The sequence below is a fragment of the Geotrypetes seraphini genome, chromosome 4, assembly GCF_902459505.1.
Source record: "Geotrypetes seraphini chromosome 4, aGeoSer1.1, whole genome shotgun sequence".
Lineage (NCBI taxonomy): Eukaryota > Metazoa > Chordata > Amphibia > Gymnophiona > Dermophiidae > Geotrypetes > Geotrypetes seraphini.
Window position 1 is genome coordinate 191,769,928 of NC_047087.1, and position 23,145 is coordinate 191,793,072.

Here is a 23,145-nt window from a genome sequence, read left to right on the forward strand (position 1 = left end):
CAATTACACTAAGATGGACTCGGATCGAGGTAGACTTGAGACCAGACTGAGAAAGGTGCAACAGATAGTCCAAAACTGAAGATAAGGAGGAAAGTTGAGGCTCCTTATGATGAGAAACACACCAAGTAGAAAATCTAGTCCATTTTTGGTGATAGCATTGTCTAGTAGCAGGCTTCCGTGAAGCTTCCAAAACATCCCTTACAGAATGGGAAAACTGTAGAGGAGCTACGTTGAGAGGAACCAAGCTGTCAGGTGGAGAGACTGCAGGTTGGGATGAAGTAGAGATCCCTGATGCTGCGTAAGCAGAGAGGGAAAAACTGGTAGAAGGTAAAGCTCCCTGCTGCTGAGTTGAAGTAGAAGGGAGTACCAGGGTTGTCTGGGCCACCGAGGAGCAACCAGAATCATGGTGGCATGGTCGGACTTCAGCTTGACCAGCGTCTTTTGAATGAGAGGAAATGGAGGAAACGCATATAGAAAGAGATTTGTCCAGTCCAGAAGAAAAGCATCTGCCTCGAGGCGATGAGGAGTATAGATCCTGGAGCAGAACTGAGGCAGCTTGAAGTTGTGGGGGGCTGCAAAGAGATCTATCTGAGGCGTTCCCCACTGAGAGAAGATTTGATGAAGGGGCGTGGAATGGAGAGTCCATTCGTGAGGCTGTAGGAGACGACTTAAGTTGTCCGCTAAGGCATTGTGCGCCCCCTGAATGTAGACAGCTTTGAGGAAGGTGTTGTGGCGAATTGCCCAATCCCAAACTTTCAGAGCTTCCTGACAGAGGGAGGCAGATCCCGTGCCTCCCTGTTTGTTGACATAATACATTGCGACTTGATTGTCCGGTCGTGATTGTCATGGTCGGGAAGCAGATGCTGAAAAGCATTGAGAGCATTGAAAATTGCCCCGAGTTCCAGGAGATTGATGTGACACTGACGATCCGTACTGGTCCAATAGCCTTGAATACGGAGACCATCTAGATGAGACTCCAAGCATAAGTTGAAGAATCGGTCGTGAGAACCTTCTGATGGGGAGGCATGTGAAAAAGTAAGCCTCTGAATAGATTGAAAGAGAGCATCTACCAGCGAAGAGACTGTCAGAGCAGGAGTGACCTGGATGTGTCGAGTCAGAGGGTCGGAAACCTGCGTCCATTGAGATGCCAGGGTCCACTGAGGAATTCTGAGGTGAAGTCTGGCAAAAGGAGTCACGTGTACTGTAGAAGCCATGTGACCCAGAAGAACCATCATGTGTCTCGCCGAGATGGTCGGGCGAGAAGAGACCAGATGACAAAAATGGAGAAGAGCTTCCAGACATTGTTGAAGGAACGCTCTGAGTTGGACAGTATCCAGAACAGCTCCGATGAATGGAAGAGTCTGAGAAGGCTGGAGATGGGATTTCGAAAAGTTGATTTCGAATCTTAGACTCTGCAGGAACCAGATAGTCCGCTGGGTCACTAGGACAACTCCTTGAGACGTGGAATCCTTGATGTGCCAGTCATCCAGGTAGGGAAACACCTGAAGACCATGGTTCCTGAGCGCAGCGGCCACCACTACCAGGCATTTAGTGAAGACCCTGGGTGACAAGACCAGGCCGAAAGGAAGCACTCTGTATTGATAATGAAGATTTCCCACTCAAAATCAGGTATTGACGGGAGGCTGGGTGAATGGGAATGTGTGTGTAGGCCTCCTTGAGATCCAGAGAGCATAACCAGTCGTTCTGCTCGAGGAGGGGATACAGAGATGCTAGGGTTAACATGCAAAATTTTTCTCTGACCAGAAATTTGTTGAGCACCCTGAGATCCAAAATAGGACGCAGATCGCCCGTCTTCTTCGAAACAAGGAAGTACCGGGAGTAAAATTCCTTGCTCTGTTGAGCCAAAGGAACTGGCTCGATAGCTCGGAGCTGCAGCAAAGCTTGAGCTTCCTGAAGAAGAAGGGCGGTCTGGGCAGAGTTGGAAGGATACTCTCTTGGAGGATGTTCCGAAGGAACTTGATGGAACTGAAGAGAGTATCCCTCCCTAACAATGGAAAGGACCCAGAGGTCGGTGGTAATAGTCGTCCATCGGTGGTAAAAATGATGGAGACGACCTCCGATAGGGGGAAAAACGGGAAATGGCAGAACGACTGAGGTTATGCTTTCTATCAGACAGTCAAAAAGGCTGAGGAGCCTTGGGTACAGCAGGTGGCTGAGGCTTCTGCTGCTTCTGAGGATGTTGCGTCTTGATAGGCTGACGAATGGAAGGAGCCTGTTTTGGTGGAAAACGCCGTTGGTAAATCAGAGGAGGGCGTGCAGGGCGAGGAGGAGCCGGCTTCGGCTTCGGGCGGAGAATGGATGCAAAAGACTTCTCGTGGTCCGAAAGCTTCTTGGTAGCTGCCTCAATAGACTCGTCAAAGAGGTCATTGCCAGCGCAAGGAACATTAGCCAGCCGGTCCTGCAAGTTAGGATCCATGTTGATTGTACGGAGCCACGCCAGATGCCGCATGGCCAGCGAGCAAGCAGCAGCTCGAGCAGACAGCTCAAAAGCATCATAGGAGGACTGAAGAAGCTGCAGCTGAAGTTGGGACAAGGATGCAAGGACTTCCTGATATTCAAAATGCGCACAAGAATCCAGATAAGGCATTAACTTTTGAAGGATGGAAAGAACTCATAATAGTGATGAAATGAAAATTATAGTTGAGGACTCTGGAGGTCATCATGGAGTTTTGGTAGATGCAATGACCAAATCTGTCCATCGTTTTGCCTTCCCTGCCCGGAGGAACAGTGGCATACACCAGAGAAGGATGAGAACTTTTCAAAGAAGATTGAACCAGAAGGGATTGGTAAGACAATTGAATATTGTCAACCCCTTGTGATGTACAGTCCTGTATCTGGAATCCAATTTTCCTGGAGCAGCTGGAATGGAATAAGGAGTTTCCAGACAGCGGACAAAGGTTTGATCCAAAAGCTTGTGAAGAGGAAGCTTGAGGGATTCAGCAGGAGGTTGAGGAAGATGCATGGTCTCGAGATACTCCTTGGAAAACTTAGATCCAGTGTCAAGTTGAATATCCAAATCAGCTGCCATCTGACGCAGAAAAGATGAAAAAGACAGCTGATCTGCCAAAGCCTGGCCTCGAGAGGGACTCGAGGATGTCGAGGTAGCTTGCTCCAATGAAGAAGGAGATCTGGATGGAGAAAAAGAACCCACCGGGTCTTCGAGATCCGGAAGCGGAAGGGACGAAGCAGTCAGTGGGGAATACTGAAGAAAAGGCTGCTTCCGATGAGGCAAGGCATGCCTGGATGAATGCTTCGAAGAATGTCTCGATCGATGATGCGAGCTGTGCCTCGAAGCGGGCCTCGACAAACGAGGAGAACGTGTCCCCGCCGAAGCCCCCAGAGAATGGATAGGGCTGGAGGCTGTGGAACGAAGCAGAAGCGGATGAGTGGAAGAACCTTGAGGCACTCGCAAAGACTCTGCTCCTTGCATCGAGTGTACGGGTTCCAATGGAGGCATGGGCAAAGACTCTGCTCCTTGCGATGCATGCCGAGATGCCAGAACAGACACTCGCAGAGACTCTGCTCCCTGTAGAGAGTGTGCCTACGACTGAGGCACAGGAGGCGGCTCGACCTCGCGGGAGACCTCCGCATGCCCAGGCTGGATTATTGAGAGAAGCTTCGGCCCCATGGTAGAAAAGAGCTGAATGAATTGCTTCTCCAATAAGGTCTGGAACGAAGCCAGCAAGGATGGATCCGCATCTCCAACGGGACCACCTGCACGGGCTTCGTGCTCCCTCGAGGCAGTGTGAGAGTGCTTGGACTTAGAAGCCTTGGGCACTTTAAGCACCACCAGGGGAATGGGCTGCTGTGCTATCTGACCTGAAGAGACAAAGGAAGGCACTGCAGCAGGCGTCGAGGACATAGCCGGTACAAACGAGGCAGGTTTGATGAGGCTCGGAGCAGAAGCTGTGGAAGCCTGGAGAGCATTAGATGATGTCGAGGGCGAAGCACCCGAGGACGAAAGCTCCATCGAAGACTCCATGCTGAAAAGCTGCTCCCACAGGATGCAACGACGCTTGACAGCACAAGGCTTAAGTGTTGAGCAAGGCCGGCACGATTTCGGGAGATGTTGAGGCCCAAGACACCGAAGACAGCGTCGATGAGGGTCCGTCAGGGAAATCGCGCGCTGGCACTTGGAACACTTTTTAAAGCCGTTTGCAGGCTGGGACATAGGCCGAAAAAGCTCCGCCGCAAGATCGAAGCCGCGGGGCTGCGGCCACGTGGCCTGCCCAGTTGAACGAACAGAAGAAATTTTTTTTTTTTTGAAAACAAGAAAAAAACGAAGAAAAACAGCGATTCTGAGTAAAATAACACAAAACCGCGGACAAAAGAAGGCACAAGTTAAAACCCTTCACGGAGAGAGTCCAAGACAGACTTCTCGGCTCCGCGGAAAAGTAAGAACTGAGGAGATGCGCACTGCGCTGGGCAGGAAGGCACTCACGCATGCGCGGTGCGGGCGACTTGAAACTTCGAGTTTCTTCAAGCAAGTCTGCTTGTGAGGCGTCCGCATCAGGGCTCTGTTGGATCACGTCACCCATTTGCGAGAATACCTGCCTGCTTGTCCTGGGATAAATCTGCTTTACTGTATATTATCAATTCCAATTGTATAAAAATGGTGGCAAAAATGGGAGACTCTTGGCCTGCATGCATGATGCGGAAAAGGCTTTTGACCATGTGCATTTGGGCCTTTATGTATGTGGTCCTGGAGAAATATGGAATAGAAGGACGGTTTGGAGATGTCATTAAGACAAACTATGATCAGCCTCAGGCAATGTAGTGGGTGAATGGTCTTCTTACAGAATCATTTGATATTGAACAGGGACCAGGCAGTAATTCCCATTATCGCCCCCTACTCTTTGTTCTTATATTGCCTATATGAGAGCAGTGGTCTAGATTGGCAGCTGTCAGGCGACATTACCTTCAGTGTGTATGTATTACTCTTATTGTCTACAGAGAACCCTCCTTCTCAATTAAAACTCACTGAATATTGATCCCATACACAAGAATAAATGATTCTTACCACTTTTCCTTTAATAAATCGCATTCTGGACACCTTATTATCAATATCTTCACCAAACTGCTCTTTCAGACCACGCCAGGCATAGCTCATGCTGTGCATCTCCACTGAACATTGCAGGGTCAGTGTTACAAACCCCTGATAGAACAAAGAGCAAAGAGAAATATCAGTGTCAGATCCCCGACATAGCTCTTTAACAAGCTGACAAACAGTGGTTCAAGGAAGTACAGCAGACATTGCATGGCTAGACTTTGTATAGATTTTGACTTGCTCTATATAAAAAGATTGATCAGCAAACTGGTCACTATGGGAATGAATCAGAAAACTGCAAATTGGGTGAGTAACTGGTTGAGTGGCAGCAAGCAAAGAATGTTAGTTAATGGAGTCTAGTCTGTTGAAGGTAAAGTGGCCTCTCCATGGTTTGGTACTAGGACCACTTCCTTTTCAATATTTCTATTAGTAATATTGCTCCAGGACTTGTAAGAAAATATGCTGGTTTGCAGAAGATACTAAAACCTGCAACAGAACAGACATGTCAGAAAAGATGACAAAAATGAAAAAAAAAAAACAAAAAAAAAAAAACCCTAAAAGAATGGTCAAGGGCTTGGAAAAATTATATTCAAAGAAAAATCATAAAAATCATTCATTTGTCAAGCAAAAAACAAACAAAAAGATTAGGTTCTTACCTTGCTAATCTTCTTTCTTGTAAACAGGAATGGTAGTCTTGACTAGAAGGTTAACCTCTCATTAGCTGCAAGGGCTGTTGAGAGCCCACTGTTTTGTTTTCATGTTCCACCTTCCATCATTCTGGGATGAGTCCCACCCTCTCTGTCAGTAACAAAGTTTCTAGCGAATCCTAGAGTGCAAACATAAGATAGAGGAGCAGGGAAACTCCCCAAAACTATATAAGTCTGTTCTGCTCTAAATACAAACATTAAACAACAAAGCTCTCAATCACGAGTCAATACTGGCAAGAAAAACCCAAAACCTGCAACTCCCCTGGGTTGGCCCTTTTAAAACTCCCGGGGCGGGCCTACCAGACTCTTAGAAGCTTCATGAACGAAGAGGCAGGCAATATCTCACCCAGAGCTGTTCTGGGACCTTCTTCCAGCCGAGTCCTTCCTTCTGATGTCCATTGAAACCTACTTCTAAGGGTCTGGTTATTATTTTTGCAGTGGACTTATGTTGTATCAATTTGACTTTTAGCATGTTGTGATATTTTTTAATTGTTTTTTGTATTAATAAACTTTACAATTTTACACTCTTGGAAGCCCAGGAACTGGTTTCACATTTTGTTTTCAGTATTACCCAATCTTTGTGGTACCTAGGTTCATTCCTGTGGTTGGTAGGACCGTCCTTGTGATGTAGACCACCCCACAACATCATTTTGCAATTGGAGGTTAATATTAATTACCTCATTTTAATAGTAATGAAGTTGTTTACATACCAGAGTCAAAGAATGTACAAATTCACAGAAAACCACATAGTAAGTCGTTCTGAACATTGAGTCGGCAAATTCAGTCGGTTTCTAAACCTGTCAAACTGGTTCAGTGACCATTGGTACATGATCAGACTGTTTAGTACATCTAGGCTGGAGTACCATATTTTTTTGCTCCATAAGATGCACCTGACCATAAGACGCACCCTAGATTTAGAGGAAAACAAGAAAAAAAACATTATGAACCAAATTCTCCCTGCCAGGCTCTGCACCCAACCCCACACTCTCTGCCAGGCTCTGTACCCTGTCCCCCCTCTGGTGGTCTAGTGGTAGGCCGGGACAGGACACAGGGTAAGCCGGGACAGGGCAGGCAGCAACAAGGCATGCAGGCTTAGTAGCAGGCAGGCAGGCAGGCCTAGTGGCCTGGTGACAGGCATGCAAGCAGGTCTAGTAGCAGGCAGGCCCCCCCCAACAGGGTCCCCCCTTACCTCAATTCCTCCAGTAGTCTAGCCCTGTAGGGTAGGAGCTTTCAGCCTCCTGCCCTTTCCTCCAGCTGACTCCCAAGCGGCAGGGCCATTCCTCCAGCTGACTCCCTCCTGCCCTTTCCTCCAAATGACTCCCGAGCGGCAGGGTCCTTCCTCCAGCTGACTCCTTCCTGTCCTTTCCTCCAGCTCATTCCCGAGCGGCAGGGCCCTTTCTCCAGCTGACTCCCACGGCGCGGGACAAAGCAGGAAGCTCGCACCTGCCTTCTGCATCGCTTTGACTCTAACGATGTGTCAGAGTCAAAGCAGTTGTTTCCTGGAAGCCGCAGAGGAATAGGATCCAGATACTTGGGGACACCTAGTGCTCCCAAACTTTTGGCTCTGGCCCTGGAATGTCCTCAGACTGGAAGACGCTCCTGAATATTGGTGAAAATGCTGGGAGCCATGAAAATTTTCCCTGCCATACCCCCTTAAATTCCAGGGTCTGCTATCTGGTAAGAATTTCAGCTTACATTAGCCATGAGACCATCCAGGCCCCTGCCAAAAAGCAACTGTCCCTGAGAGTTTGCTCAAGGTCACATTGAAGGCCAATTCTTCCGCCCACTGCTGAATCCAGAGCATTCTGCAGAAGGAGGTAGCATAAACCAAGACCTTGCTTAGGACCCTGTAAAGTCAAAGAGAGCTTCTGCAACATAGTCAACCCCCTCCAACAGGAACTGGGGGATAGTGTTTCTGTCTGGATCCAGAGCCCAGCTTAGCTGAGAGTGGCATGCCTGGGCGATATAAGATGCCGCCACTGCTGCTTTCAGTTCCAGCCTCAAATTATCTTTTGAGGATAAAGACTATTCCCCTTCACTAGGGAGTAAAGTTTGCCACCAGCAAATCCACTTTAGGTGTAGCAAACCACTACTAGAACTCAGCATCCATCGGGTAACTTAGCTATGGACTTAACTAGCATTAAAGGCCCCTCAGGAACATCCCAGTGATCTGTTAACAAATTAGTGATCTCTGGATGGGAGGGAAAACAGGTATTTTGTTATTTAGTGCTGCTTATGAGTGAGCACTGAGATGTGGAGGCTTGAGACAGCTCCAACTTTAATTTCTTGAGTGCTTTCACAATCAAACTTTGTAGGCTAGAGGGTATGAATAACCTTTGCACCCTTAACCCTTTCAGGACCAAGGGACATATTTGTCCCATAACTTTAAAATCCTATAAATTTTGATTGGGATAGTCTACAGTTCTAAATTTGATATGTACGGATTCCATATGATACTGCCTTTATGTAAACAAACTGGTTCCGACATTCATTCATTAGCGTCGTTGCCAGATTGACGAGAAGATTCACTTGCCACACTGTCCATAAGCCAGAAGTTTGATTTTAAAAAAAAAAAAATAATGATATTTCACAAAAAAAAAATCAATTTTTTGGCATCTGCAAGCCCTTTTTACCATAAAAATGTCGTCAAAACCACAAAAATTGGCCTACGATCCTTATGGTCCTGAAAGGGTTAAGCCAGCTCCAAGATCCAAGGCAGCCACCACCACCGAGATACTGAATCTCCAAGAGCTGAGAATCCTGAATATGAAATTAAAAGGCATGGACTCTGAACTTTCATCCTCCGAGTCCACTAGAGTTTGGATCCCTATGACATCTGCATGGCTTCTTGACTCATGTGTAAGAATTCGAGAGCAAACCACTGCCCAGGGGGTTATGGCAGGATCTCCCATGCTGGTTTTTGGTTATCTGTCCACTGGCATGTGGTTACGCTTTGGTGGGGATGCCAAGTCCACTTTCTTCAGCTTCTGCTGGAATTTCTGGCCCAGACAATGCTTCAGCTGAGTACCTAAGCCACCAGAAGCTTAAGGGGAGGCAAAGCCCTAAGCTACCTACCCCCTTCACAAACTGCGCAGCCCATGCAATGACCCCCTTCAAACAGCCATACACCGCAAATCTGGCAAGAATCTAAGTATTTCTACCTGAGGAGTTCATCTATATTGTTTGCTGTCAAAAATAAAGGGTATTGAGGCAGATGGAGGCTTTTAAAACAAAATTGGGAAATCCAAGATTGCTTCCTGGAACAACTTGTCAAGGAAAATACTAGAGGAAATGCAATTCTGGACTTAATTCTAGATGGCCTGCGAGGACCGGCACAAGATGTAGAAGTAGAAGGGACGCTGGGAAGCAGTGATCACAATATGATCCTCTTTGATCTGGACGCATGGGAGAAACATCGGTCCAAAACGACAGCCATGGCACTGAACTTCCGAAAAGGGAATTATGAAGGGATAAGACTCATGGTAGGGAAGAAGATTAAGGAGAGGATAAGCACTGTAAAAACGCTAGAGCAAGCTTGTCCCTTTTTAAGGACACAGTCACCGAGGTGCAAAATCTATATATATTGCATATCAACAAGTGATCCAAGAGGAAAAAAAACAAAGAACCGGTGTGGCTCACTGTAGAGGTGACGCAAGCGATCAGAGACAAGAAAACTTCATTTAAGGAATGGAAAAGGTCGAAAACGGACGAAAACTGGAACAAGCATAAACAACATCAATGCAGGTGCCATAAGGCAGTAAAAGGGGCCAAAAGAAACTACAAGGAAAAAATAGCCAAGGAGGCGAAGAACTTCAAGCTGTTCTTTCGATATATTAAGGGGAAACAACCCGCGAAGGCAGGGGTGGGACTGTTGGATGACCATGGAATAAAGAGAGTGCTAAAAGAGGACAAAGCAATCGCTGACAAACTGAACACATTTTTTGCATCTGTATTTACCGAAGATGTACACAGCATACCGGAACCCATCAGACGGAAAGCTAACAGGATTGACGGTCAATCTAGAGGAGGTGTGTAGGCAGATTGATAAGCTTAAGAGCGATAAATCCCCGGGACTGGATGCCATCCATCCGAGGGTCATCAAGGAACTGAAAGGGACCATAGCTGAACTGCTTCAACTAATAGCCAATCTGTCGATCAAATCAGGAAAAATTACGGAAGACTGGAAGGTGGCGAATGTTACGTCGATCTTCAAGAAAGGTTCGAGGGGAGATCCAGGAAACTATAGACCTATGAGTCTGACCTCGGTACCGGGAAAGATGGTAGAGTCACTGATAAAAGGAAAGCATCATTGATCACCTTGACGGACACGGATTGATGAAGACCAGTCAGCATGGTTTTAGCAAAGGCAGATCGTGTTTGACAAACTTGCTGCACTTCTTTGAGGGAGTAAACAGACAGATAGACAAGGGCGATCCGGTCAACATTGTATATCTGGATTTTCAGAAGGAGTTCGACAAGGTTCCGCATGAACGACTACTTCAGAAAATTGCGAGCCATGGAATAGAGGGTGAAATACTCATGTGGATTAAAAACTGGCTGGAGCATAGGAAACAGAGAGTGGGGGTAAATGGACAATACTCGGCAGGGCTCGGTGCTTGGACCCGTGCTCTTTAACATCTTTATAAATGATCTGGACATAGGTACGATGAACGAGGTGATTAAATTTGCGGATGATACTAATTTATTCAGAGTAGTGAAGACGCAGGGGGATTGCGAAGATCTGCAACGTGACATAATAAGGCTCGAGGAATGGGCATCAATATGGCAGATGAGGTTCAACGTGGATAAGTGTAAAGTGATGCATGTCAGTAACATAAATCTCATGCACGAATACAGGATGTCCGGGGCGGTACTTGGAGAAACCTCCCAGGAAAGGGACTTGGGAGTTCTGATCGACAAGTTAATGAAGCCATCCACGCAATGTGCAGTGGCGGCAAAAAGGGCAAACAGAATGCTAGGAATGATAAAGAAGGGGATCACGAACAGATCAGATAAGGTTATCATGCCGCTGTACCGGACCATGGTGCGCCCTCACTTGGAGTACTGCGTCCAGCTCTGGTTGCCATACAAGAAGGAGGACACGATACTACTCGAAAGGGTCCAGAGAAGAGCGACTAAGATGGTTAAGGGGTTGGAGGAGCTGCCATACAGTGAAAGATTAGAGAAACTGGGCCTCTTCTCCCTCGAACAGAGGAGATTGAGAGGGGACATGATCAAAACATTCAAGGTACAGTAGATAAGGCAGGTTGTTCACCCTCTCCAAGGTAGGGAGAACGAGAGGGCACTCTCTAAAGTTGAAAGGGGATAGATTCTGTACAAACGTAAGGAAGTTCTTCTTCACCCATAGAGTGGTAGAAAGCTGAAATGCTCTTCCGGAGGCTGTTATAGGGGAAAACACCCTCCAAGGATTCAAGACAAAGTTAGACAAGTTCCTGCTGAACAAGAACGTGCGCTGGTAGGGCTAGTCTCAGTTAGGGTGCTGGCCTTTGACCAGAGGGCCGTCGCGTGAGCGAACTGCTGGGCATGATGGACCACTGGTCTGACCCAACAGCGACAATTCTTATGTTCTTAAGATGGCTACTGCGATAGTGATTCTGGTGCCTAAAATGGCCTGTAGAGAAAAAATGCAAACAGAAAATGCAGGGAAGAGGTTTTGGGAGGTGGGGGACTCGATCCCTAACCTCAGAAACCTCTAAAAATTACTTTAAAGGATCTCCCCCTATTTTCCCCATAGGCTGCAATAGCCTTACTTACTGTGCCATGCTTCTGTGCTGGAGCTGCATAGGGAAATCTCTAATCAGAGAGGAGAGAAGATTTCTGCCTCAGACAAGCCTGGAGTTCAACAGATGGCCTATTTCTTTGGATTGCTGTCCAGTTCCCAATATGGAACTGGACCCACAAATCCCCACCAAAACTGTGCAATGTCATGGGGAGGTTGATCACAGTAGGCCCAGAGCCTGGATAAAACCACCATGGGAACCGCTCAGTCTGTGCTCAAGCCCACTGCAGACAGAACCTGGGGAGAGATTGCTCCCAAACGTATGAACCCTGAGCTCTGAGAACTACTGAAACAGAGGCCTGTGGACTACAGACCTCATCTCTGAAAGTCTGTATCTTCTCACAGCTAGAGATGCCCCAAGGTGACCAGGATCCTCTGCAGCACCAAAAGCTTCTGACAAAAATAAAAAACCTGAACATAATAAAAATTAATAGCAATAGACAGGTTTCCTACTTCTTGCTTGTAAAGAGTAAAACTGAGGGGGTGGAGCTAATCCCAGAGTGATGGGAGGTGGAGCAAGAAAACAAAACAGTGGGCTATATAACTCTTGCAGCTAATGAGAGTTTAACCCGCTGGTCAAGACTACCAGTCCTGTTGCACAAGAAATATCATTTAGGATGACAAAAACTGGAAACTGTCACAGAGCGTTATGACATCAAAGTAATCAGCTAATGTATTAAAGCAAGTGAAAAAGTTAGTTGCTTAAGTGGATGTATTAGTAACTTGTAAGACTGTATTAAAATATGGAGGCCATACCTTCATAGGAGCACTGAAAGGACAGAGGCCAGAAATACAATGCCAGTGACACATTTCCTATAATGAAAGGCTCAAGACCTTCAAAATATATTCACTAGAGGAGAACGTGATCAGTAAACATAAACTTTCAAATACTTGATAGGCTTCTAAGGCATGATAGGTGAAATTTTCCACACAAAAGGAAACTTAGGGATAAAGGGTTTACAATGGGAAGCCGCAGGATGGAACGTGTAGAAGCAGCATAATAAAATACTTCTCGACTAAGAGTTATGGATGTCTAAAAGCCTATCACAAAGCAAGAGTGTGGACCAGATGAGATGACTACATAATTTGTAGAACAAGGGACGTTCTGAATACACTTAGTTAAAAAAATGGGTTTGTGCTCAGCAGCACTTTGTAGTTTTATAACAACAAATCACTTTTCAGAGCAGTCATATTCCTGAACATCCCAACCCAAACACTAAATGAGTCAGATTTATGAATTAAAGGTCATACTAGAAGTAAAAATACAAATAAGAGTTGCTCAATGCCTCCACTAGCTCAGCACATAGCCTTACCCACAGTCTAAACACAGTAGGGATAAAAAAAATAAAAACCAAGGAAAAAAAAAATCACTTTAAAGTTCAAGAGAAAGGTACCTTGACACTTACCGCATCAGAGTTAAGCAGGGATCGCTGCTCTAAAGAGGTGGCTCCTGAAATGTGAGCTAGTGCTGCTGCCAGTGCTTCTACTGCCCCCTTTTCCTTGATCAAATGCTCTGCAGACTGTTTAAAATGTTCAATGGCAGCTGGAGGCACAGAGTCCAAATATCTACAGAATATTAAAAAAGTCATACAGGAATGTAATTACAAGGCAAATCAAAACTACCAGGAAAACGGATATCCCCATTTTTTGCTGAACAAATACAGGTATCTATCTATAACAAGCTATTTACCACAGCGGGAGAATAAATTATATGAACCGTATTTTTTGCTCCATAAGACGCATTTTTTCCATCCCCAAAAAGGGGGGTGGAAAAGTGGGTACATCTTATGGAGCGAAGACGACTCACCCCCTTCCTCCCGGTATATTACATTACATTATTGACTTCTATTCCGCCCCTACCTTGCAGTTCTGGGCGGATTACAAAAGAGACATCTGAACATTTCCAGGAGAATTACAAAGAGATATCTGGATATTTTCAGGAGAATTACAAGAAGATTGGTGAATTACAATTTAGGGAATGGGATACAACAAGGAAGATTACAAGAATTACAAGAAGATTGGTAAATTACAATTTAGGGAATGGGATACAGTAAGGAAGATTGGGCTGTTTCCAGGGGGAGTCATCTGGGCATTTCCAGGAGAGTTACAAGAAGATTGGTGAAATTACAATATAGGCAAGGGGAATGGGATACAGCAAGGAAGATTGGGCTGTTCCAGTAGATTTACAATTTGTGGTGTTGTACAGATAAGGGATGGTACCTTTTTAAAACACTGCCCCCCCTTTAAATACAAGGCCTGCCTGCCGGCCCTTCCCTTTAAAACATACCCTTAAGCCTGGTGGTCCAGCGGGATATGGGCCGACAGGAGCGTGCTTTCCTACAGTGCTGCCTGGGCCCACCCCACTTTCTAAATGGCAGCATCAGTTTTCGCGGGACTTGCAAGAACTGACTGCAGCCATCCAGAAAGCGGGGCGGGCCCAGGCAGCAGCACAGAAAGCACGCTCCTACCAACCCATAAACCGCTGGACCACCAGGCTTACCAGGCGTTTTAAAAGATACTGCGGGGAAGACTGCATGCAATCGCTGCTGCCCGAGTAGTAAGGAGAAACATGGGGAAGAGCAGATGGAGAGGAAAGAAAGGGACTGCATTGGAGGAGGGAAAAGATGCCAGCATCGGGGGGAGAGGGGCAAGTCGGGAAGATATGTGGCCCTGAGGTGAGGTGGAGGGAGGGGATCTTTAGAAGAAGGGAAGAGACAGGGGAGAAGCTGAACATGGGGAGAAATAAGAACATAGGAGATGCTGGGCGAGGAGGGATAGCAGGGTCAGGGATGCAGATTGTCAATGGTAGACAGGGAGAGGGTAGAACAGTGGAACATAGAGGCAATGCTGGAAAATGGAGGAGATTAGAACACTGAGGGACAATGCTGGAAAAAGGGCAGATGGGGACATGGAGGTAGGATAGGGACAGAGAAGGAAGATGCTGGATAGGGCAAATAGGGGTGCAGAAGGAACAAGGATAGTGGACCTGGGGAATAGAAGAAATGTCAGAGGGACAAGAGAACCTGCACAATCAGAAGAAACAGATAAAAACAGAAAAGAGACACATGGAGTCAAAGTAAATTACAAAAATAAAAACCAAAACGTAATCAAACAAAGGTAGAAAAAAGTATTTTATTTTGCATTTATTAATTTAAATGTTAGCTTTTGGAAATAAGCATCTCTGATATCTTGCATTAAAAAAAAAAAGTACTGCGGGGGTGTTTTAAAAGGAAGGGTGGGTGGCACGGGCCTTTGGCATCTTAGAGATCTGTTGGTTGTTTTTTAAGCTTCTTTGGGAAAAGGGAGGATTCTGGTTGGGGCTTTTGCTGCTTGGGTAGGGTTTGCTACTCTTGTTCTACCAAAACAACACAACAACTTTTGTATTGTTGGCTGTTAGTTCCTTTGCCTTTGTTGTATTCTTTGTTGTTTTTGTATTCATAATAAAACAGATTTGAACATAAAAGGAAGGGTGAGTGAGTGAGCGCAGGGGGGGGGCTGTTTTAAAAGTGTGCTTTTTTAAAAAAAAAAAAGGTACTGGGGGGGAGGAGGAAAAATTTGTTAGTCGGCTGGAACAAATCCCTCCTGTCCCAGCCTACCACTAGACCACCAGAGGTGGGGAGGCAGGTTACATTTCAGTGCAGTGGGACAGGGTGCAGAGCCTGGCAGGGAGTAAGGGAGGTTGGGTGCACAATTTGGTTCAGAATGATTTTTTTCCTGCTTTCCTCCTCTAAATCTAGGGTGCGTCTTATGGTCAGGTGCGTCTTATGGAGCGAAAAATACAGTATATAATAGCAGAGGCTCTTTATCTGTCCATCTGTTTGTACTGTAGGGTATACAACACATTCTGCACCACCCTCACAAAGCCCCTTTACCCACCACACACACACACACATATATATAGTCCCTTTGACCCAAGACAAACAATATATCCATCCCAAGTAACACAGATGAACCCTGCCTCTAGATATAGACACACACACTCATCCTTTCCTGAAAAATACACCCTTTTCGCCTCAAAACAGATGAGCTCACAAAGACAAACCTTTCACCCTCAGACACAGACACACTTTCCCTGATTCTCATTTAGACACATGCATATATACATATACCCCATCCTGTGGCAGAAGTACTGGGGAGCAAGGATGGCAGCTGTACTAGTACTCACACAAGGAAGAGACCCTGCAGCTACTGATAGTGCTAGAGTACACTGCAAAAAACATGTATTTCGAGCTGTTCAGAGTGGTGTGCGTGAAGGAACCCATACCAGCTGGGTAGACTATGTACAGTAAATGACTTGAAATAATAGTACTTCATCCCTTGTTGATGAACAATAGGTTTGAAAGCCAACATCAGAAACAAACAGAAGCACAGCAGATGTGTGAAACAGCACTGCTGAACACACTGTAGAATGCAGCTTGGTCCTATTGCCCATTATACTTCTTCTTCCATATCCAAGGGGGTTAGGGGCAGAGCTGGCCCGTGAATATTAAAAAACTGCAAATAATATTCGGGCCGGTTCTACCCCTAACCCCCTGGCTATTTTAAGCCCTGTAAGTTCCCCCATAAGCCTTACCTGGTGGTCAAGTGGGTTTTCGGGGCAAGAGCAATCTTCCCACGCTCCTGCCCCGTGCAGATCGCTCATAGGAAATGGCTGCCTTGAGCTCCCATCGTAGTATCGAGAGACTACGGGAGCTCAAGGCAGCCATTTCCTTTGAGCGATCTGCACGGGGCAGGAGCATGGGAAGATTGCTCCTGCCCCGAAAACCCGCTAGACCAGGGGTGTCAAAGTCCCTCCTCGAGGGCTGCAATCCAGTCAGGTTTTCAGGATTTCCCCAATGAATATGCATGAGATCTATTTGCATGCACTGCTTTTATTCTATGCTAATAGATCACGTGCATATTCACTGGGGAAATCCTGAAAACCCGACTGGATTGCGGCCCTCAAGGAGGTACTTTGATACCCCTGCGCTAAACCACCAAGTAAGGCTTAAGGGGGGGCTTACAGGGCTTAAAATAGCCCGAAAAATTAAAAAGGTTTTTTTGTTTAAAAATCGCGAATAACCAAATCTGCGGATGCTGAAACCGCGGATTCGGAGGGAGAAGTGTATTTACTGGTTAACTCAAAATAGAAGGTGGAACAAAGCTACATGTCACAGCACCCTCAGAAATGCTGCTTCTCAGTTTTTTTATCCATCCCAGCCCTGATGCTGGTTTCAAACATACAGGGAGCAATTCTATAAAATGCACAAAAATGTTGGGCACTAGGTGCAAATTCCATAATGGCATCTGGGCACCCATATTCCATTACAGAATACAAGCTTAAGTTATCATTTATGTGCCAACAACACTCACTTATGCTATGTCAATAGTAGAGAAAAGGTTTAATTGGCATGGTAATTAGAGGGTAGTAGTGAATTGGGGGACTGGTATCTTGGAGCTACTGGGAAGTAAGAAAAAAATTCAGGCAGGAAAGTAGTGTTCAAAGGGAGGTGTGTGCACTGGGACATACCTCTGTTACTTCATGCAGTATGTTCACTGCTTGGGTATCAAAGAGTAAGGGAGCAACACAGAATATGGTGAAAATTATACAATGGAATGTGAGAGTTATTTCATCCGCACGTTTCAAAGCCACACTTTTATAGATAGTAATATCTGTCAAAATTTTAGGTGTCATTTTTGACAACAAGCTAACTTTCCATGAACAGATCAGTGCTGTTGTACAGAAAAGTTTCTACAGGTTACATATGATTCATTCTCTCATAAGCCTTCTAGAGTCACATTCCGTCAATATTCTAATACACTCTCTTGTAATCTCAAAGTTGGATTACTGTAATGCATTGTAATAAAGGTATCACTCAAAAAAACTCAGACACTGCAAATTATCCAAAATATGGCAGTTAAACTAATAACAAATGCAAAGATATTTGATCATGTAACACCTCGTCTGATTAACGTGCACCGGTTCCCCATCTCAGACAGAATTACCTACAAGATACTTCTTTTAACATTCAAAGCACGACTAACTGATTTCCCTCAATTAATAGATAAGCTTCTTATACCCTATGCTCCAAAGAGATCGCTTAGATCTCTTTCGCAACATCTGTTGCCTATTCCCTTTCTGCGTTCTAAAATATGGAATGCAATGCCGACCCTTCTAAGGGAAGAAACATCAGTAGATTGGTTTAAATCAAATCTAAAAACCTTTCTATTTAGGGATGCTTTTAATGTATAACTATCCAATATCAGGACACTCAGTCCAAAAGATCTTTACCACAACCATTTCTACAGATGGGTCCCCTATCCTTATCTGTTAACCATTCCCGTTTTACTATTCTATAATTGATGTAGTTCTATCCCCTTGTCCCCCTTGTATCAGTATGTTTGTTTGGACTTTTTATGAAATACCCTTTTTTAAAATTATTTTTATATTTTATATGTACTCCGCTAAGAAATTTTAAAAGCGGATTAACAAATTTTAAATAAACTTCAAACTTGATCTCCAAATGACAAAAAAATATTCCAAGCTTTAAAAGTACAAAATAGACCTCAATTAAAACAATGGTGGATAGGGGATTATCTGGAATCCCCAGTACAAGCTAAAAAGGCAGAGTGATAACTATTTCACAGAGGTCTTGATGCAATACAATATAAAACCCTTATGAATGAAAGCGGTCAGTTTATTATTGCACATGTAGCTGTGAGGCAATAAGTATTACTAGGCAAGGCTCCTATTATTTACAACAGCAATTTTTACAAGTTAAAACATTTGCAGGCATTTGATGGAATCCTGCTGATAATTGGAGGGGGACTTTAATGGCGCACATGAGCCACAATTTGATAAATCTCGGGTCAGTTGCATGAGAAGCTAAACCCTACTAAAGATATCATCTGTTATGTGACCTTTTAGATTTGGTGGATGTTTGGAGGTATCTACATCCTTCACAGCAGAACTGTATGTAACTGCCTTGAGCACATTCCACCATTTCAAGAATCTGGCATCAAAATTCATTCTGCAGAGATAGGTCCATATGAGATTTCCGATCATGAGGTGGTCCAGACTGAGAACATTCAGTAATCCCTCACTTGGAACGTAACAGTGGAAATTTCCACCAGAACTTTATATTGACATGAAGTTCAGGGAATTTCTTCTTAATGAATAGAAAATTTAAGTGACTTATAATGTAATCCATGTGGAAAACCTTATTCTATACTGGAAAGCTGCAAAAGTGTTGAGAGGTCATAAAAAGAAAGCTAGAGACAAGAACATTTTATGGTTAGAGATGCAAATTGAAGAGCATATTTCCAAAATTCAATCCTTTTTTTGTCAGTTTAGAGCTATGTGATTTATTTTGTTCAAGGCAAAAATTCATTTGTTATAACATATTCCTGTGCCAGAACTAACTAGTCCATGATTTTTGGCACAGGAATTAGCTACAGTAAATGAATCTTGTCTTGAACAAAATTAATCACATAGCTCAAAACCAATTAAAAAAAGGACCGAGTTTTGGAAAAGTGCTCTTCAATTTTTACATTTTAGTTAATTAACCTTTTTTAATTTCAAGGAGTCCTTTATTGACAAATCAACAATACACAAACATTCAAGTAACAAAATGGACAAATTATAAAAGATAGATTTATGGAACAAATTCTACCCACAAGAACAAAAGAGTTACTGACAACACAGCAAGTTCTAAATACATTAATTCACCAGAGACATTACTTATTATAAATGCCAGTTATATAAATGTACTAATAAGGGCAGGAGAATATTAGTGAGGTTAGTCAAGGGATGAAGTGGTACTAAACATACATACACAAAACCATTTAGAAAAGTCAAAATGGACAGTAGACTATGTCCCAATTAATATTTTATTAAATTTTATATATAGGGACAAGCCACAGAATTATGGAGCGGATCTCCCCATAATGGGGTTTCTTCAAGAGAAAGAAAACCAATCTTCTCTTGCTCCTCGTGACATCACCGGCTTTGTACCAACCTCCCTACCAAATTAATTAATGTTTAATATTATAATCTATTACATACACTTAAAAACTATTTGATTACTATCTAACTTTATTTCATTTATTCCATTCTTCTTCCAATCATAAATCTACTGTATAAAATTTATCAATTCAATAATTCATCATGATAGGGGATTCTAAAAAAGTCTACATCCCAAAATGACACTCAAAACCCACCCAATACTAACCTTATATATTTTTTAAAACATATTACAAATATTTCAGCTATTCTCAATTCATTTAGCTCATTGAATTCATTGCTATTCCTTTAACTATTTGAGGTATTAAATTCAGCAAAACTTGTTCTAAATTGCTTGATTGAAATATTTCATTATGAACTTAGTATTTATAGCACAAGAGCACTTTTAATGAAATATTTCAATTGATGTGGGGGGGCCAGCAGCGTGCAATAGCTGAACGCGCCTGGCCCTTTTGGAGTTGCAGCAGCAGCAGGGCTGCGAGGTAATTAAATAGAGCGGGCAGCAGTGGCGGCGGTCTGCCCACGTACCCCCTAGGTTTACGCGTATCGCAGTTTAAGAAACTCTGTGTTAAAGGAAGCAAGGGGGAAAATGGTGATTTTAACACGTTGACCGCTGTATGAATCAAATACGATTCACACTATATTTTTCCAACAGGTTTATATAGTTAACATGGTAGAATTTCAACTACGTGTACAACAGGTAGCCTATTATAGGGGTTTTATTTTCCTGATTTAGGCCAATTTCTAATGCTGAATAAAATAATAACAATGGTGCTAAAGCAATGTTACTTATCGTAACAGTTGTTATCCAGGGACAGCAGGCAGCTATTCTCACTAGTGGGTGACGTCATCCAACGGAGCCCCGATGCGGACATCTCACAAGCATACTTGCTTGTAGAAACTTTTAGAAGTTTCAAGTTGCCCACACCGCGCATGCGCGAGTGCCTTCCCACCCGATGCACCGGGTGTGTCTCCTCAGTTCAGATAGCTAGCAGAGAAGCCAACCCAGGGGAGGTGGTTGGGACGTGAGAATAGCTGCCTGCTGTCCCTGGATAACAACTGTTACAGTAAGTAACATTGCTTTATCCCAGGACAAGCAGGCAGGTATTCTCACTAGTGGGTGACCTCCAAGCTAACCACAATGGGATGGTGGGAGAATTGGCAACTTAGGAGAATAAATTCTGTAACACTGTTTGACCAAACTGTCCATCCCGTCTGGAGAAAGTATCCAGACAATAGTGTGAGGTGAAGGTATGAACCGAGGACCAAGTGGCAGCTTTGCAAATCTCCTCAATCGGTGTCGATCTGAGGAAAGCTACAGAGGCTGCCATTGCTCTGACCTTATGGGCTGTGACTTTACTGTGAAGGGGTAATCCAGCCTGGGCATAGCAGAAAGAGATACAAGCCGCCATCCAGTTGGAGATGGTGCGCTTAGAGATAGGGCGTCCCAACTTGTTCAGATCAAAAGAGATGAAAAGTTGAGGAGCAGTTCTGTGAGGCTTGATGCGTTCCAGGTAGAAAGCCAAAGCATGTTTACAGTCCAGAGTGTGAAGAGCTGATTCTCCAGGATGAGAATGAGGCTTTGGAAAAAACACAGGAATTCTGAGACCACCTTGGGGAGGAATTTGGGATGAGTGCAAAGGACCACCTTGTCATGATGAAACACTGTAAAGGGCAGATCTGCAACCAATGCTTGAAGCTCACTCACTCGACGAGCAGAAGTGAGGCCAATGAGAAGCACCACTTTCCAAGTGAGAAATTTCAGAGGAGCCTTGCTAAGAGGTTCAAATGGAGGTTTCATAAGTTGAGAAAGAACAACATTGAGGTCCCAAACCACTGGAGACGGTTTGAGGGGAGGATTGACATAGAAAAGCCCTTTCATGAATCTGGAAACCACAGGATGTGCAGAAAGGTTTCCCCTGAAGAGGCTGGTGGAAAGCAGCAATGGCACTAAGATGGACTCTGATCGATGTAGACTTGAGACCAGAATGAGACAGGTGCAAAAGGTAGTCCAAAACAGAGGACAAGGAGGCATGTTGAGGTTCCTTGTGATGAGAAAAACACCAAGTAGAGAATCTAGTCCATTTCTGGGAACAGCATTGTCTAGTAGCAGGCTTCCTTGAAGCTTCCAAAACATCCCGCACAGCTGGTGAAAACTGAAGGGAAGTTACGCTGAGAGGAACCAAGCTGTCAGGTGTAACGACTGCAGGTTGGGATGAAGCAGAGATCCCTGATGCTGCGTAAGCAGAGATGGAAACACTGGTAGCAGGAAGGGCTCCCTGCTGCTGAGTTGCAGAAGAAGGGAGTACCAAGGTTGCCTGGGCCACCGAGGAGCAATCAGAATCATGATGGCCCGGTCGGACTTGAGCTTGACCAGAGTTTTTTGAATGAGAGGAAACGGAGGAAACGCATACAGAAAGAGATTCCCCCAGTCCAGAAGAAAAGCATCTGCCTCGAGACGATGAGGAGTGTAGATCCTGGAGCAGAACTGAGGCAGTTTGAAGTTGTGGGGGGCTGCAAAGAGGTCTATTTGAGGCATCCCCCACAGGGAGAAGATTTGATGAAGGGGCGTGGAGTGGAGAGTCCACTCATGAGGCTGTAGAAGACGACTCAAGTTGTCCGCCAAGGCATTGTCCGCCCCCTGAATGTAGACAGCTTTGAGGAAGGTGTTGTGGCGAATTGCCCAATCCCAAACTTTCAGAGCTTCCTGACAGAGGGAGGCAGATCCAGTGCCCCCCTGCTTGTTGACATAATACATGGCGACCTGATTGTCAGTACGAATGAGGACCACCATGTCGTGAAGTAGATGCTGAAAAGCAGTGAGAGCGTTGAAAATTGCCCCGAGTTCTAGGAGATTGATATGGCACAGATGATCCGCACTCGACCAAAAGCCCTGGGTACGGAACCCGTCCAGATGAGCACCCCAAGCATAGGTCGAGGAGTCGGTCCTGAGGACCTTCTGATGGGTAGGCATGTGAAACAGCAAACCTCTGGAAAGATTGGAAGAGAGCATCCACCAGCGAAGCGACTGCAGCAGAGCAGGAGTGACCTGAATGTGACGAGTCAGTGGGTCGGAGACCTGTGACCATTGAGAAGCTAGGGTCCACTGAGGAATCCGCAGGTGAAATCTGGCAAAAGGAGTCACGTGAACCGTAGAGACCATGTGACCCAGGAGCACCATCATGTGTCTCACCGATATGACAGGTGAGAAGAGACCGAGTGACAAAGATGAAGAAGAGCCGCCAGCGTTGAGAAGGAAGGAACGCTCTGAGTTGAATAGTATCCAGAACAGCTCCGATGAAGGGGAGAGTCTGTGAAGGTTGAAGATGAGATTTGGGAAAGTTGATCTCGAATCCCAGACTCTGTAGAAACCAGATTGTCCTCTGAGTGGCCCGGACAGCCCCCTGAGACATGGAATCCTTGATGAGCCAGTCGTCGAGGTAGAGAAACACCTGCAGACCATGGTTCCGGAGTGCTGCGGCCACCACAACCAGGCACTTGGTGAAGACTCTGGGAGACGAAGCTAGGCCGAAAGGAAGCACTCTGTACTGAAGATGAAGATGTCCCA

At 44.9% G+C, this 23,145-nt stretch overlaps 1 protein-coding gene across 1 annotated transcript in view; it reads right to left on the reverse strand.

The window, feature by feature from the left end:
- The window catches only part of DDX21 (DExD-box helicase 21), a 157,272-nt gene that overhangs the window by 23,022 nt on the left and 111,105 nt on the right, over nt 1-23,145 (reverse strand). Inside the window, exons 12-13 of the mRNA XM_033941918.1 lie at nt 12,982-13,141; nt 5,042-5,176 (exon numbers count right to left, since the gene is read on the reverse strand). Of these exons, the coding sequence (XP_033797809.1) occupies nt 5,042-5,176; nt 12,982-13,141 (295 nt within the window). The remainder of the gene's footprint in view (nt 1-5,041; nt 5,177-12,981; nt 13,142-23,145) is intronic.